At 39.2% G+C, this 18167-nt stretch overlaps 1 protein-coding gene across 1 annotated transcript in view; it reads left to right on the top strand.

Annotated features, from left to right (window-relative positions):
• The first annotated feature begins 4440 nt into the window (after window positions 1-4440).
• The window catches only part of espn (espin), a 44358-nt gene continuing 30631 nt past the window's right edge, over window positions 4441-18167 (top strand). The window contains exons 1-5 of the mRNA XM_069141409.1: window positions 4441-4949; window positions 7827-8020; window positions 15951-16137; window positions 16552-16734; window positions 17562-17693. Coding sequence (XP_068997510.1) covers window positions 4650-4949; window positions 7827-8020; window positions 15951-16137; window positions 16552-16734; window positions 17562-17693 — 996 coding nt within the window. The 5' untranslated portion in view covers window positions 4441-4649. The remainder of the gene's footprint in view (window positions 4950-7826; window positions 8021-15950; window positions 16138-16551; window positions 16735-17561; window positions 17694-18167) is intronic.

Here is an 18167-nt window from a genome sequence, read left to right as displayed (position 1 = left end):
ATGTCTTACCAACTAAAACAATGTAACGAATGTAAAAATATGTTTGCGCTAAGTTTGTTGCTAGTTTTAATATGTATTATATTACATTTAGAATTTAATTTGCATATAGTCTTTTAATGTCGCATGTACACAGTTCTGTTTTTAATGTTTCCCTGTTTATGTGATTAGAGATTAACTTCAGCTTCACCTGTCCAACCAAAAGAGTGAAGACAGACAAAGAAAGAAAGAAAGAAAGAAAGAAAGAAAGAAAGAAAGAAAGAAAGAAAGAAAGAAAGAAAGAAAGAAAGAAAATGTTTGGGAGAATGGAGCATTTTGAATAAAGTAATTTGTTCTTTGTGTGTGTTGGTCTTCTTTCAACTGTATAATAAAGCGTTTGTCTGGTCTCTTTTTTACAAATAGTATACCGCTCGATGTTTCTATTATGGTCATTATTATAAAGGTTTTATTATTTGTGTTATTTGTTTACAAATAGCTACCAAATATGTTGCTTTTGCGGCATCATTGGCAATATGAGTATTTTAGATACAGTGAGGTAAAGACGCTTCTTCTCTCTTACCACGTGAAGACCACTTCCCTGCACGCGATCAAGGTTAAGTCAAGCAAAAGCAATTACTCTGTGGCACGCGCCAACCAGCTGAGCCGTTGACGCGAGGAGCTGCTCCATAGATCTGTAACAACTGCATCACTGCGGGACTGTACGTTTGTCATAACCTAGTTTTAAAGGAGGTTTTAAAAGTGGAACGCCTTGTACTGCGTGGTAAGCAGAGATTTGGAAAAAGAAAAAATACATCATAAAGATGATGATGATAATGATCATAATGCCGACGACGGTAATATTATTATAAATGACTTAAAGTGGGAAATTTAATCATATTTGTTGGTGGTCACTGTAGAGACATTTCTAATTTCCATAAAGAAAAGGTGTTTTTCTGGGTAGGTCATGAAAGTGTTAGAATAACTACCCTATCAGAGACAGGTAGCGGCTGCAGAAGACAGCGGTTTCATTCAGTTTTCGGAACAAACTCATAAATGTTTCACTTTTATCACCAATTTGGGAGCTTCACTGTGGACAGAACTGTTTTCAGATCTTTCTATAAACCAGCAGCGGGTTGTTAGGCTACAAGAGACAGGAACTTGAGCAGAAAATGTCCCCATTTGAATGTTCCCGCGCAGTAGCAGATGTCGTCACACAATAGATGGGGCCCACGCGCTGAATAATTGAGTCCAATTTGAATAACTGTCGCACGTCTGACGCGTGCAAGAAATCTTCCAGCTTTCCCAGGCTTCGTAGGAAAACCGTTGGCAGCCCCTTTCCAGTTCAATGGGGATTTAGCTCCTCGCTGCTTGAAGTTATGGGAAGGTCTTTAACGAACCCTGAGAAAAGACTCCAGCATTACCTACACTTGATTAAACCCTGTGTTAGAGCGAACATCAAAGGCTCCAGCTGGACATACCCTGCCTTTAACGTCTGGATTGCAGTTGCAAATAAAAGAGGAAAATAAATATTCGAAATAATAGTCTAATTGAAAAATACTGCCTATAAATAAACATCGAATGCAGTAAACGGCGTGACAGGTAGATAATCATGTCCGAGCCTAATTCATGAAATTGGTCAATCCGAATTGTGTGGATAATCACTTTGTGCCACAAAACTGGTCAAACAAACGATGGGTTTTGTTTGTCCTAAACCAAAAGGAAAAAAAGAGTGGAAAAGTGCAATACTTTATATTAATTTACTACTTGTATCCTTGCTTTCCGATGAGCGAAATATGCTGAAAATAAATAAACTGTGTGCAGATACGATTAGATTTATATTTATATTTTATTAATCCCATAATAGTTGGGAAATTTAGTCGTCACGGCGGCATAGAAAACACAAACAAACATACCTTGAAAATCAAGGTATAGCCTATATATTCAACTAAATATGCCTTACCTTATGACGATATTGTTTAAATAGCACAACGGCCTGTATTAGCCTATATGCATGCAGGATAATCAGGGCCGCAATGGCTCTGCTGTCATGTTCCTGTAAAGCGCGTTAGTGAGTTATTATTGTCCACTTCCTCTTGGGAATTGTACCTTGTTCCAGCCCTCATGGAATTCACCCCTCTCCTCCCCCGAATTAGCGCGCGGTGTCAATGACAGTTAGACTGATGCAACAGATGGCCCAAAGAGGCACGCGCCGAGCACGAGACTCGCCCGCAACCACCACCCGCCCCTCCCCACACCCCATCTCTCACCCCACCTCTCACCCCCCAGAACAGCTCCGCAGGGAAACCACCCAGAGACTGCGGAAGCCGCTTAAGCGGAAAAATCAATCAACCTAATCTGACACTGAGTAGGCAGAATGTGAAACTGCTGTGAGGCTACAATTTCTCCCAAATTATCTGCATGAAAATGGCGATAAGAATACAACCAAACAGCCAAGTTGAAATGCCATTGTATTTTGACAGAGAGTGCATAAAAGGCCTGTAAAATCCCCAAACAGTAAAGTACTGCTTTGGCTTTTATATAAAGATGTGGTAGGCTACTTCAAAACATTTTTTTTTGGTATTATTATTTTTATTATTACTCGTTATTCAGATACATGTTTAGCTATGCGAGACAGTTTACAGTGATTTCAAGGGGCTGGTGATGACTCGACACCTGAACACCTTTACAGGTGGAGATATACCCTGCACTACGAGCCTTTCCTGCCATCGTTTGGTGATGGAAAGTATTACAGTTCATCACGATGTCAGGTTCATGGACATGAGGGTTAATGTCGGCGTAGTTTGCATAAAAAGTCATTCAAAACTTGACCTCGTCATTCAATACTGTCGGTCAAAGTAAGATAATATTGTGTGTGGTTAATTTTACCAGCTTATGTTTGTTTTTTTCTTTAACTTCACTGTCACCACTGACTGAGTGCTGTTTCCACTCGCAGAAACTCGTGTGCAAAGTCACTCGGGTTCACATATCAGTGCAAATTATGTTACAAATAAAATCTTGAACTCAAAGTTTTACCAAGTGAAAGTATATTATATTGTAAATGATGAACAGTAAAAGTACTCTTTTGCAAAACGTCCCCATTCCGAGTTTTATACATGACAAACCTGTTTAGGATAATTGTTATAGTTGCCCTAACTTGTAGCATTTTAATGTGGCTGGCTGAGATAAAGCTAATTTGAGCAACACACACTCTAATCAAATAATTTATAATCATATGATCTGTAAACTAACTAGTAACTATCAGATTGGTAGTGAAATAAATAGTATGTCCCTCTGAAACATGGTGCAGTCTAGCAGGTTTACATATAAGTAAATGTGTTCTGTTCAACCACTGCATCACAATTAAAATGTAAATAAAATATTTATATTATCACCTATTTATTACTCATAACTTGTTCAACTCGTAGAATGATGCGTTAAATATGCTGTTACATCCATTCCTTGCATAAAGTTACGAGAGTTTCTGCAGTTGCAATATGATTAATGTTGTAAAATAATAAAAACTTTAAACTTCAGTTAGGACAGCCATATTCTATTGTGATACTCTGGCTCAATAGAAAACAGTATTATTTGATCGTAGAAATAAGTACAGCTACAAAAACCAAAAAAACGGAAGGATTGTCATTGCCTTTCATTTAATAAGAGGTTTATTATGATAAATAAACATGCTACTGGTTCCAAAATGGAGCGTCTCCATATGTGGATTGGTAATTTCAATGTCCACAACAAGATATTTCTACTATTACTCGCTAAACAAAGACACAAACGTGGACTATAACTTGTACAGTTACAGTTTTACAACAGGCCACCAGATGGACCTCTACAGTGTGCAAACTGTTGGTGTCCAGTGATGCTTGTTTCACTGCCATATGTAAAATTAATGCCGGTGAAGCTGTATGCAAACAAGACTGGGCGTGTGTTCAGAAAGTCCATCTCTGAATTAGTATATAGCTGAGGGTCTATAGGCTACTGTCACCCACCACCACCACCACCACCACAATAGTGCAACTTTCTCTGATAGTCTAAACTCAGAGTTTTAAGTAGCCTGTTCGTACTGCTCCTTTAATTTCTGAGCCGATTTCCAGAAAGCAGTAACCTGTTAGAGGCTCAGCGATCCTCCCCCTGATGGATTATTTAACAGGCGCTGAGTCCCATGTCGCCATCTGCTATAGGAAGAAAAACACCACGGAATACTCACCGAGGCACATGACAGTTTGTAGGTAGCAAAAAACGTGAGATAGGCCTAAATAAATTTCATAAAAAATAGTTTACTGAACACAAAAAGTGAAACTTGTGCAACAGGTGTTGAGGATCCAGCGTGCGTCAGACGGAATATACGCGGATAACAGAACTACATCGTCGGAAAAAAACACAGAGAGGAGGTTAGTTTATCCACCGGATGATGAATAACGGGACTTTTCAACATGTAAAATAGTGCTGCTTATTCACTTTTCTGGTAGCTTATGAACGGAAACGGATGTTACGTTTAACCATCGCTCTGGTTAGATACATGGAGCGATAACTGAGGCGCAAATCTACCTGGTGACTGACATGAGAGGTTTCGTTAATACCATGCTGACCCCATCCGCACGGTGAACTGATCGGGGTCCATTTAGGTAATAACCCGAGGAAGAGTGTCCCAGTCTGCAGGAGTCATGGTGATGGAGGGCGACAGGACGCTGCTCGCCGCAAGGCAGGGGGACGTGCAAACTCTCAAAGTGCAATTAGAGGCTAAAGCGCTTACCACCGACGTCAAGGATGTGCTGGGGGCTTCGCCCGTCCACCACGCAGCCCGGGCCGGGAAGCTAACCTGCCTGCGTTACCTGGTGGAGGAGGCAGGGCTACCGGGCAACTGCCTGGCGAACAATGGGGCGAGCCCGGCGCATGACGCAGCAGCCACTGGCAACCTGGCCTGCTTACAGTGGCTGCTGACCCAGGGTGGATGTCGGTCAGAGGTGAGTGACGATAGCTGCATCTTTCAAAAAAGAAGAGGTCCTCAGACTTTCACAAGAACCTGAATGCTGAGAGGCAGCATATGCTGATCCTCTGACAGGAGTAATGAATACTGAAATACAATTATACTTAAGCACACAATACTGTCAACCATACAGGGCATCAGAAGTCCAATTAAATTAAATCCTTTTGTTTTTGGATTTGGGTTAAAACCCACTTTGCTGCACTGCCTCTTGTTCTCATGACAATGAAGTATGCGAAAGTGGATTTGCAAACAATGTGCTTTCGATAAAACTTACAGTAACACATGAAGATTACAAATATAATAATATCAGTGTAGTTTGATGTGATCGTGGGAATGATGTTTGGTGGCTAAACCTTCAGAGCATTGATTAATAAATGTTTGGAACTCTTCTGACTTGATAACCTCTGTCTATGTACTTGTCAGTAAATGCAAAGTATTGTCATACTAAGTAATACTGCATGTAATTTAAAGGAGCCAACGCTGTGACACAGTGACGTTACAAACAAAATAATAGATGCAACATAAATGTAGAAAAATCTCAGGTTCACATCATTATTGAAAGAACTGTGAGGGAGTTGTAGCCCTTTAAAGAATTACAAGGGTTTAAAGTAATGTGACACCTGCTTAGTAAATGTTTCTTGGTCAGCTGAGTGTGTTTTTAGTGTTAGTTCTTGCACAAAAGAGCTCACATGTGGATCAGAGCAGAGGGAGAGTTGCTGTTTATACCGAGCTGGAGTTGGCTATCGGTATGTGGAGTAAAGAGGTGAGGATGCCAGCTAAGACGACATTAAATGAGGCTCAACAATGCAAATATTTAAGATTTGAGATATGAAAGATTTGCTGGTCTGTCAAAATCATAAGTTGGGTTTGTTTCTAAAAGTGCAGCTGCTGACAGAAAAGGTAGAAAATGGCAAATGCGCTCAAGGACTGACGAAGAAAAACCTCCTTTATATGACTGCACAGCAAGTCAAGAATGCTTTCCAGGATATTAGTGTTTGTTTATCCTTTAATCATGAGAAGATTCATCTCAAGATGCAAAATTTTAACCACCAAACTTTGGGGACTCTGTTAAAAGGGCTAAATCTCCAACACATTTCGTTCGATGTTGATAGGAATCTACTGAACACTGAAGCTGAGACTTGTCACTTAATTTAGTGTCTACTGTTACGGATATCCAAACACTTTGAGCTGGCTTTAAAATCTGGTTTGGCCCCAGTTTCAAGAACCTTTCCAGCAGTTTGCTTAATCTCTAATGTATTATATAAAAGACTAGCCATGTATACAATACCTATACATATTTATTACACACAGTATATCTTCCAAGGTATCCCAGCATGCAGTGGGTAATAGGCATTGTGATCTTTGGACAGGTCACCAGTCTCTCACAGGGATGAGACATGTGGAGATGCACATTGCGCTGAGGATTTTTCCAGTTTATCTAACGAGGATGAGGATGAGGATGATGATGTTTGTTTTGACTGTGTGATGAAACCATAGCAAACATATGGAGAGCATGCAACCTCCACACAGAGACGACAGAGTCATCACAAAGATCTTCTTGATCTGAGGTGACTACTACTGACGTTCCCATATTGTGCCTGGTCCTAATCAAATGATTCATTCACAGCAGAAACAGCACAACACTTAATAGTCCTGTAGGACTTACTTTTTCAGGACTGTAGTCCTGTAGTAGTCTGTGGTTCTAAATTTAAAACACAGTAATAAGAGCTCTTTCGCCTACTTACTGTCTGACTTACTTTTTAGGGCTGCCTGACTGAGCGCGGAAGAGTGACAAAGAGCACCCGGTGCCACAAATTAACTGATAAGATACTTGGCTGACATTTAGTGAAACCTATCAGTTGCTACTTGCTGTGCAATCTACTAGATGGGTACTCAACGCTAGCTTCCACTTATCACTATTGTGTCTTCTGCTTCGTGTTACTGATCTCTGCTCATGACTTTATCCGATGCTAATAATGGTTATTTGTGTCACTCCACTGACTCAGACTGCAACTTTAGCTTCTGAGTTGATAAGGCACCAGTTTTAATACTCATCTATTCAAAGAGCATGCAAATATGCTTGTTTTCCATGTTGGCTATTGGTCCATCTCTTGTTAAAGGATAATAGTTTGGTGCATGTAAACAGACTTTAATGGAACACGGACACCATGACCTCATTTCCTTCTTTAAAAGTCAGGTTGGCAGCATTTGGCTTTAACATCTGATTTGGTTCAGACTCTCTTTGAGGCTCTGCTGATTTTTTCAGTACTTCTGGGAGTAAATGTCCTTTTCTGCTGCTTAGAAATGCAGGTAAGTTAGAATCTCAAAGATGTACTAAGATTTCTCATGAAGAATGTTGTGTGCGACTAAAGTTATTTATTTACTGTGATTTATTAGCGCTAAGAAAGGGCTTACTTCGTTCTTCAATAAGCCTGCGATTTTGTACTTTTCACATTTCAGAAAATGACAAATAATTTTATCTCTCTTAATTTCACCAGTAAACACTATAATAAACACAGCAGCCAACAAGAGTAACAAACTTATTTATTCATACAATTAACCATGGCTGTTATTGAAACAGAAACCATCATTGATACAGGTTGCAAACCTGCTTACTTGACTTTTGTGTTGCCAACCAAAGTAAATTCACATGTTAATAATTAATCTGAATTTTCTGCTGGATAAATCTAAGAGCTGGTTTCTACAGGAAAATAAAATACTGTACAGCTTTAACAGTCTAAAGCTGTTCCTCTTGGTATTAACTTTTTCCAGAGTCAAATTATTTTGATTATTACTTTTTAAAATGTAAAAGACAATTAAGTCATTGTAAATCTCCTTCTTTTTGTATTTATAGGACAGGGACAGTTCTGGTGCTACTATTCTCCACCTTGCGTCCCGCTTCAGTCACCATGAGATCACTGATTTTCTACTGAAGAGTGGAGAGGTTGATCCGGGGGCCTCCACCGACACAGGAGCCCTACCTGTTCACTACGCTGCTGCCAAGGGAGACCTGCCCTCTCTCCGACTGTTACTGGGGCACAGCCCAAAGTAAGAGCAACACAGTTTTGTCTTTACTGCGCTCTGTAGGCTCCCTTTCACTGTGTTTACAATCTGAACTATAAGTGTATTTTAGAAGTTGCTGATTTCCTTTTACTGTTGGTGGACAGATATGACAAAGTTAGGATGAAAAGCTCGATTTAAGAGCAGAGTTACTTATAGGCCTAATAGAAACGTGCAACTATAATCTTCCACTTTCACTCATTCTCCTTTTCTGTTTCTCTGGCCTGGTCCCCGACAAGACAAAGTCAGCAGCACAAATTTTATTGAGAAAGTTATTTAAAAAATATGTCTTTGGACTCCAGTCAGTGTTTTTTCCTGCTGTTTGTAACTCAAATAGGTTTAATCAGATTCTCTGTTCAGATTCAGATTTCAGACTGTTGCCACTTAAGAAGTCTGACGTTGATAAATGATCTACCAGATTTCCAAAGGTCAGCACTTCATCTCTTATTTCTTTTCAGAAGCTTAAACAATTTAAGACTGATGCAGTAACAGTCAGAGCTTTGGCCAGTACATCAGCTGTGGGCTCAAACTGTACCAATATTTAAAGCACCAACCGGTACTGATAGGAAGCAACTTGAACTTAGCTTTTTTGATAACGGTGAAGCAATCTAAATACTTTGTGTTCAAATCCCATTTAGGAAACTAAGAAAAACCCTCTTAGTGGTTTAACTTTCCCAAAATACGGCCCACTTCTACAATGGCCATGTGCTGGTCATGTAATACCTCTCATATAATTTCCATAAAGTTGATGTAAATCTGAGCTGCTGCTAGAGAGCCATGTCAACAAGTGGGCAGGATTTCATATTTGTGTTTATTTATGCATTACAAAATCTGTTAAGATGTTAAGTTTCAACATTTATTTTCAATATATTCTTCTGTCAAATCTATGTCAACATTCAGTCAATAAAACACCCGAATACTATTGCTTTTTTTTAAATACATTTTGTCCAGTATAGTCCAAAAGTCAAAAATACTCAATATACCATAATGCAAGAACAGGAAAAGTAGTAATATCTCACCTTTGAGACTGCCAACCAATAAATATTTGGCAGTTCTGCTAGAATTACATACTTTTATATATATATATATATATATATTGATATTGATAAAATATATTTTGTACAAGTACAACTTCCCTGATCCTACTCAATTCCAGCCAAGGACCCGTGTCATTCCTCTCTCCACCCAAAATGTTCCTGCTTCACTGCTCACTGTCCAAAATAATAATCTTACCATTCTGGTACACACGTAGCCTCACTGAGCCACCAGCTGGGATATGTGAAAAGATGCTGCGTTGCTGAAGGGAGTTGCGGTTTTGATGTTTAGTGTTTTATTAGATAAATATATTTTGTAGAAAGTATTCACATAGATTTGAGTTTCGTATTGCTAATTTAGTAAGTGGGCTAGTTATCACATACAGCCGGTCTAGTTTGATCTACTTCTAGAGCTTTACATTGTATTGTAGCAAATATAAAATTATCTGAACTGCAGAATTTGCTCAGGGAGTTGTCGTCACTGAAGTGAACATGAAAGAGATGGTGTTCGCTGCTCATCATATTTCATTAAAACCATGACAGTCTCGATAGTTGGCATTATCAGCTAGTTTGTTGGATATTTATAGCTGCATAGCGATGCAATTAAATACATACAATGAATTAACCGGTAGATGTCTTGCTCAGGGACATCTCGGTAATATGCCTGTTGCTTGGTTTGTTTTTCACTTTAGCGTTACTTTAGTAGTATTATTACCTGTTTGGTTATAAAAGTATAAAAAGGAAAGTATTAAGTGTTGAGCTGAGCTGAAGGGGGTTCTTTATGTTGGTGTCGACTACAACTATCAGTCATGATCGTTTCCTGCTGCCATAAAGACATAGAAATATGTCTCTTGAAGTTAAGCAACCTTGTCTTTCGAATTCTTTTGACTTTGATGACCTGAGCAGGATGAGCAGCTTGTTGAGGCTCTAACCTTGTGCTCTGCACCTCCATTATTGTGTGGTTTGCACCCCAGACAGGTGCATACCTGCTGAAAATTTAATGAGCCTCTGGGACATGGTAGCTCCCTGATAGCTGGGCCCCATTCACTCTTCTCCACCACTCCTCCCGCTGCTGCTGTTTACCACCATCTCCATGGCGACACACAGTAGCACCAACTGGTGATAAGATAATGAGGAAAACAAATCCGTTTGAATAGACGGGATGCTTTCTAGTCACCGGCCTTGGGCTTTGTTTAGAAGAGAAGTTTGCAGCAGAGAGATAGCATTATCGTTTAAGGGTTTATTACAAGCTGCAAATTTGTATCAATGAGTTTTAAGAGGCAACTGGGTCGCTCAGAGTTTGTTCTACCTGAAAAACCACAAGGATAACATGACCCGCTCTGTTACATCATCACTTAGTAACTGGCAGCCTAATAATGGTACCACATAATGAGAGTGTGGCTGCACACAGGTAATGGTACACTTCTTCTGACAGGTGGTAAACAAGCAACACCAACTACATCTAAAGTCCTCTTAAGTTGTATTATTTGTTTGCAGCATTACTGACTGTAAAGCAAAGTGTTTGTTTTACACTGTCAATCCTAATACTGAAAAGCTTCTACACAAGGCCTCATACTATCACCGACTATCACCTCAGCTTGGACCAATACAGACTTTTGAAGGCTTATAGGCAAGTTTGAGGGTTAAGGCTTATTATAAATGGGGCGAGGTATCGAACATTGATACTTATAATGTCACTGGTTAAATTGCTTTGGTACTACTATCAAAAATGCCATTCAGGACCAAACTTCGATACAGTCACCCCAACATGTTTTTGTTTTAAAATACAGAAGCTTTGGTAGGTTTACACAGGAGTGAGCCACATAATTCACCATACGCCTCTACTTTACAACGTTAGTAACACTTGGTTATAACTTTTTACAATAGGATGCTTTATTTCACTCTTTAGAAAAAAAATGTTGGGCCACATATCTCTGAGTTGTGTGCACTGCATCAACTGGAGGCTTATCTGTGCGCAGCCGGCTGGCTAGCATTCACTAATAGTGTGTGAGGCATTTCGGGAACATCAGTAAATTGTGACATCTAGCGATGTTTTCCATGTGAGGTTGGGACATCTGTTAATTGTAGGTACACAATACAACATAGTTACACTCTCCCCTTCTAAACTGCATGAAAACTAATGATTTACAGTAAATTGTAATGTAATTTTCATTTTCTCAAAATGGATTTCAGAAAATATGTATCAAAACAAAAGAACTCAGGAACTGCTATAGAAGTATTGAAGGTATTGGTACCGAAAACCAAACCAAACCATATTTACAAATGAAATTAGATGTGTGCAGTGTAACCAAAAAGTATTTGGACAGTCAGCAAACTATAATGATGTTAAGAAGGGTATTTGATCAAATGTTAGATAAACTGGTATTTTATTTATAGAAAAACACATTCAGAACAAACTCTGAACTCTTAATATTTTATTTTATAATAATAAAAAAAAATCGGCTTTTCACTTGTTAATATTATGAACTATACCTGTTATTATTGTGCCAGGGACACCTATGTGAAAGCTTTGTACACCCACTATAAATTACCTTGGAACTGGTTAGCTTAAAGCAACTAAGAAATGGCAAAGACAAGTGAACTCAGAGAAATACACTTTTTGTGAGATCAGTAAAAAAGTATATTCAATTAGATGTCGTGTCAAACACAGACAGCTTGTGACTAAAAACACAGCATTTGAGTTTGATTTTGAATGACATGCACTGGTCAAAAGTACTCTGAGGTGAAGATAAGCACACAGCAGCTATACAAGTACTGCAGTATTTATTTGTCTGCAACTTTAGACCCAATTATGTAATCATCATCTTTTGAGTTTAGCTTGGGGAGGACAGCACAGGTGCATCTTTGTTTCCAGATATTTTAGTGTCCGTTAGATTTATAGGCCACATCTGAATTGGTAGCTCATTCACCCATACATCCCAGTGAACCAGGATGAAAAGCCGTATGTGCTGTGGCTCTGCTGATAGCCTCGGTACACAAAGGAGTGAATAAATGAGAGAGGGTGAGAGGCTACAGATGGGTTATGCAACCAATTAGTGCAGATTAAGATCTTTGGCCAAGACACAATTCCAACATGCATAACTGAAAAGGGAAAACCTCTGCATCAGGATAATCCAGAAAAATTGATAGAAACAGAGAAATCACCAGTTATCTGATTGCATTGTTTTTTTTCTCTTCTCTCTCTCATAACATTTGCTGAGACAGGAATACGTATAACTCAAATAGGTTGCACAGGCCAGAATAAAATGCATTTAACCATCTCTTCACTCTCAAACAGAGCAGTCAGGATCATGACATTTTAGACAACAATTAATTGTTGTACTAAAAATGTTGATTAAATTGTCTTTTTCCTATTTATTTTACAGCACTATTTTATAATTTTTATATAATAAAGGGTAAAGCCTAGTTTTAGTTGAATAGTACAGATAAATCTAAAGAAGAACATTTATATTTATTGGCCCCTTTGACAGCCACATTTGTGCTGCAAATCCAACAACTCATATCCTCCAAGTTACTCGGCTCTATTTTTCACTTAGCTTAAAACTAAAATGTGCTCCCATCCTGCGTTGGTTTTTTGCCTTACAACCAAATCTGTGATGTGAATGTCAATAGATGTGAATCGAAACGCGGTCAGTCGAGTGAGAAGATTGGGCTTTGAGATAAACAGTTGGTGGCGTGCCATTAAACGAGATAATGCCATTAAGCGAGATAATGTCATTAAAAGAGTGCCAGTCAAACAACAAACTGTGGAAAATGACACGGATGAGATGAATGAATAGTGATGGAAATTTCAAATTTCTGTCAGTTTCATTCAGCTGTTTTTATACAGATGAATGGAAACCATTTTACCATTATGCAGAATAATTGCGGTCAGCTCAAAAAATAACCATCAGGCAATTATGGAATAATTGTGACAGGCCTACACTCAGAAAAGATCTTTAAAAATGAGTCAGGACTTTATAAACAAAGACAAAAAAGTAAAACCAGTTTGAATGATTAAATAAAATGTAAAGATCAAGATGACTGTTGAAAATAAATTTAGTTTGCGCCTCTAAAATCAGCCCAATGCTTAATGATGTTGTAGTGGAGAGTTTGTGCTCTTTCTGGATTTTAGCTGTTGAAACATGTTCTTAATTTGATAGTGTAAAGCATAATGTTTATATACACAGGGAGTAAAGGGTAAACAGGCGAGTAGTTTTTAACTCTACCAGTGGCTGAGCTTCACTTATTTTCTTCAGCTTTAATCTTCTTAATAACATCTTGGTACAAGTTGGGTAAAGAGCCTTTCTGTTCCCTTTTACAACAAGAGGTTTAAATTCACGAAACACAGCGTTAGCGAGCAATTTGGAGATGCTTTTGGGGAAAGGACCAATAGTATTACAACTGCTTATTTTGTAAGGGTTTTGTTAGTAAAACAAAATCTTATAGGGAATCATTACAGGCTCCTCGACAGGTTTCAAAACTCACTATATAAGCAGAAAATATGCATGGGCATTAAGGTGAACACAAACCTGTTTTATCCTGTATTAATTATATAACTTCAGTTGGAGATACACTCCAAACCAAGTGTTGCTCTCATTTAGGATCACATCAAACACCCCCATTTGTTCCTGCAGGTTTTGTGTGTGTGTGTGTGTGTGTGTGTGTGTGTGTGTGTGTGTGTGTGTGTGTGTGTGTGTGTTTTGTGCTTTGGGGCTCTGTTGTCAACATCTGAAGTTGTTGATTAGAGCTGTTTATTGTGAAATTACATTTTCATTTCGATACAAACTTCCATAAGACACAGAGGTTAGGAAGCTAAATGAAGCGTATACATTTTCCCCACAACATTCTTCATTATTTAGACAGGAAAACCCATTGAAGAGGTAACCAGCCATTACCAGGCAGAAGGCCATTAGTGTGACATCAATTACTTTACTAGTAATGAAGACAACCTTGGTCTTTGTACCATGTACATGGGGGCGGGGGGGGGGGGGGGGGGGGTACAGACAATTACTGAGGTGAAGTACTCATCGGAGCTGAACTGGAAATATATCAAATGTCTTCAACTTCAGTGCAAGTTATTTTTTCCCTTTGAGTGACGGACGAGGCAACTTGTGCCACTTGCTTGCTGTGCTGTGACACAAGGCTAACCTCATTCTTAGCTCTTTGAAATCTACACCTGTTCCCCAAAAGCACTTCTTTAGTGGAGAGTGTTCAAGTCTCTTCACTTTGAAGAGTTGTGACAAAGGCAGTGTGTGCTTTGTCGGAGTGGTATCCGTCTTACCTCGAGCACACTCTGACGCGTCACTTTTAAAGACTTTGTGGTTTTGATTGATGACAAATAAAAGTTTCTCTCTACACAGTGTGCAGGTGAACTTCCGGCCACTTTGGTTGCATGCATGAATAATTCATTTGTCTGCCCACTTCCTGTTGACAGAAACGTAGATTACTTCCCTGTCTTATTGTAAAATATTTTGTGTCTACTTGTTTTTACTAGGAACGTTTCCCTCAATCGCCCAAACAGGCTCTCATTGTTTTTCTTCAAAGGCAAAGCTATGCCTCTGACTATATTATTTCCTCAAAATATTTCCTATATCTTTCTTTTGGGCCAGAATAAGACCCAAATGATCATAGACTACAGTTATGCATGTTTGAATTGCACATATTGACATCCATGTAGCTTTAATGAGCCAAATCCTTTCGAGGTGAAGCACGCCAGGGTCATGTTTGTGTCTACAGGAGCCAACTGTCCACTTAACCCCTGCCTCTCATTTTCCTCACCTTCTCCACTCCTCCTCTACACCTACTAAGTTCCCCTTGCCCACTGCCAGCCCTTCGTTAAGCACGAAGCACGTCGAGCAAAGCCAGTGGAGTGATAATCCTCTTATGAGACTCATTGCTCATTTGTCCAAATAAAGCACAACCTTATGGGATTTAGTGGGGAAGCACTCGTTCACTCCCTGACCTCCTGCAGCGATTGAAAAGATCTGGGACAGGGAGGGATACAGGCAGTAGGTGAGGTTTTGCATTGGAGGCGGGGCTAAAGGGGCTTTGGAAATAAATGAGAGTGGGATTTTTTTCTGGGAATCGCTGCTGTCACAGTTTACTGCTGTCTTCAGACTACCGCACTCATCCACTGATTTAGATCAATCCGAAACGATAGCCTTGTTTACATGTGAAAGAAAATTAAAGGTTCATAGTGTTTTCAGGTCATTTTCATAAAGTGCTCCGTCCATACTGAAATGCAAAAGCAATAGAAAAACGTCCTAATCTCTTGTACCAACTCCTGCTTTGGTTAGCAAATAACAAAATGCCTTTAAAGGCCGCACCTCGTGAGGAACAAAATGTTCTTTACAGCTGTCCTCTCAGGAGAAATGGATACAACCAGGTCACTGCTATTCAGCATTAATATCATATTATGTCAAAACTGCCAAATGTATAACAAAGTACATTTTGGTTTCTTTTCCCATTTTATGAACCAGCATTGTTTTTTGACAGGTTCTGTGTAATCGCTTAGCTTTCAATTTAAATGTGACATTGTCATTTAAAACTGAAGCTCATCACTGTAGTTTCTTACACCTCTATAGAAGATTGCTGCATATAATCTGTGCTTTCACTCCATGTAAAAACGTATAGATGCACATTTCAGACTTTGACCACGTCATTTGCTTCCGTGTTAAAAGCCTGTTGAAATAGATTTGCATGTTGGGAGGACCGACGTGGATATTACATCGTCATATCTTCATCCAGTCAGTTCTGATTGCCCCAAGTTACTGTTAACCTGAATCAGTCACACCAACACCTGAAATGTGAGTTGCCACAGTAGAGTCACTTACATATTTTCTTGAGTCTCATATTTACCGCTCTGTTTCATTTCCCTACAGCGTTGTCAACTCCCAAACTAAGAATGGTGCCACACCGCTCTACCTGGCCTGCCAGGAGGGTCATCTGGAGGTTGTCCAATACCTGGTTAAGGATTGCGGGGCCGATCCGAGCATCAGGGCCAATGACGGGATGACATCTCTGCATGCTGCTGCCCAGATGGGCCACAACACTGTCATCGTATGGCTGGTATGTTGTCTCATCTTTACAATACATTAATTTATCCCTCAACCCACAACTCATACTTAATGTTTTGTTATATTCTATTAAAAAAAATGTACACTTAAACTGATCAAATGTTAATATTACATTGATGTCTATATTCAGGCTAATTAATGTTGTATGTTTGTATATTATTGACTGATGCCAAGTTGTAGTCGAAGTCTACTATGCTTTTTGTATTCAGAATGACTTTATCAAATAAAACCCTAAAATCTATAACGACAAAGCATAAATTTAAAATGTACTTTTTGCAAATTTTGCAGATTCGTCATCTCCTTTCCCCAGACCCTTAAGTATTTAGAGAGCTCAAACTGTTTTCCCAAATGAATCTGAAATCTTTCTGAATTACTGTAATTACTGTCACTTTGCTCGCTCTCGTAGATGAGTTTCACGGAGATCAGCCTGACAGACCGGGATGGTGACGGAGCCATGGCCATGCACTTTGCAGCCAGCCGTGGCCACGCGAAGGTGCTCAGCTGGCTGCTGCTGCACGGTGGAGAGATCGTCACTGACAACTGGGGAGGGACCCCCCTGCACGACGCCGCAGAGAATGGTGAACTGGAGGTTTGTGCGTGTGTTACGTTTACTCCTGTGGTGCTCACAGTCAGACTGGGACTAACACAGTAACAGAATGCAAGTAAATAGTGCGTCTTTCTGAGTGAAAAGAGAAAACCTTAAGTCACCAGAGAAAGGAGCGCCGTGTAATTTTCATTAAGCAATAAAACAAAATTATTTGTGTCCATCAGTGATAGTTAAGTATTGAGTTGTCAATTATCTCTAAAAAGTTGAACAGTTTAGGGAAACTATAATAGAGCGGTGTATTAATATTAGCATGTAAAGGCTCTGCAGGGACGCTTTTGGTGTTTTAGAGGTATGGGTCTTTCTTCCTTTATTGGCATAATCATAAGACACAGACTGAAAAACTATTATCAAAAGGAAACCATATTCAAATAACTTACAAAAGTGCATTGTGATTCCTGGTGCTCACCTACCCACAGTGGGTTTTACAACCATCTGTTTTGAATGAATTGCATCTAGTTTATGGCTTTCACCACCACTCAACCCACAATTTGACTAACAATGTTGTTGCATCCAAGTCTGGTCAGACTCCGTTTCAGCACAAGTCTGATGTATTGAACTCAGAGAAAACTGTCGTTGTGTTTTTCCTGATTATGTGCATTGCATAAGAGGGGTTTGAAATTTAACTGGAAATGAGCGTGACTAAATCATTATTAAGAGGATAACAAACATGAGTCAATATAGCAATAGAAAGCTTTCATAGTCTGAGAACAAGAAGCTTAGTTCAGCCTCCGCAGATGTTCGCAAGATTTTTAACGCTGCCATTTCCTCCATTTTATTCCTGCCTGACATTTTCTCTCTCTGCTCTCCAGTGCTGTCAGATCCTTGTGGTCAACGGCGTGGACCTGGGCATAAGGGACCAGGACGGCTTCACAGCAGCAGACCTGGCCGAATACAACGGCCACTCCCGGTGTGCCAAGTATCTGCGCACTGTAGAGAACATGGTAAGAGCTGCGTCCTACATGTTTCGGTGCCATGCATCCTGACCTCTGACCTCCCTGTGAACTGAGCCTGAGTGAGGCGCAAATTATTTTAATCAAAACAAACTCTGAATTCAATCCAAGAAATAGGAAAGATAGGCAAAAAAAAAAAAAAGGTGTAATTTCTTACTAGTCAAGGAAGAAAGGTTTACATCAAGCAAAGTTGTATATTAATGTTATTTGTACTCTTTATTACAAAACTCTGATCAAGTTACTGGAGGTTCCTTATAAACTTATCTCTTTTAATGTCAAAAATAACAATAATACAGTTAAAATTTTAATGAATTATGTGCTACATTGATCTGTTTTAGTGCTTTAAAATTATACTGACCTGCAACTCTTTACGACAGTGATTCTTATCAGGACAAATCTTAGTGGTCCCAAGATGAATAGCAGAATAAGAAAAAAAAATTCCTTTACACAAAACTTTTTAAACAG

Source organism: Embiotoca jacksoni, unplaced genomic scaffold (assembly GCF_022577435.1).
Source record: "Embiotoca jacksoni isolate LCO1_2020_lvr unplaced genomic scaffold, fEmbJac1.0.p SCAF_9, whole genome shotgun sequence".
NCBI classification, from domain to species: Eukaryota; Metazoa; Chordata; class Actinopteri; family Embiotocidae; genus Embiotoca; species Embiotoca jacksoni.
The sequence above is the reverse complement of the archived record's forward strand: the minus strand, read 5'-3'. Positions and strand labels throughout refer to the sequence as shown.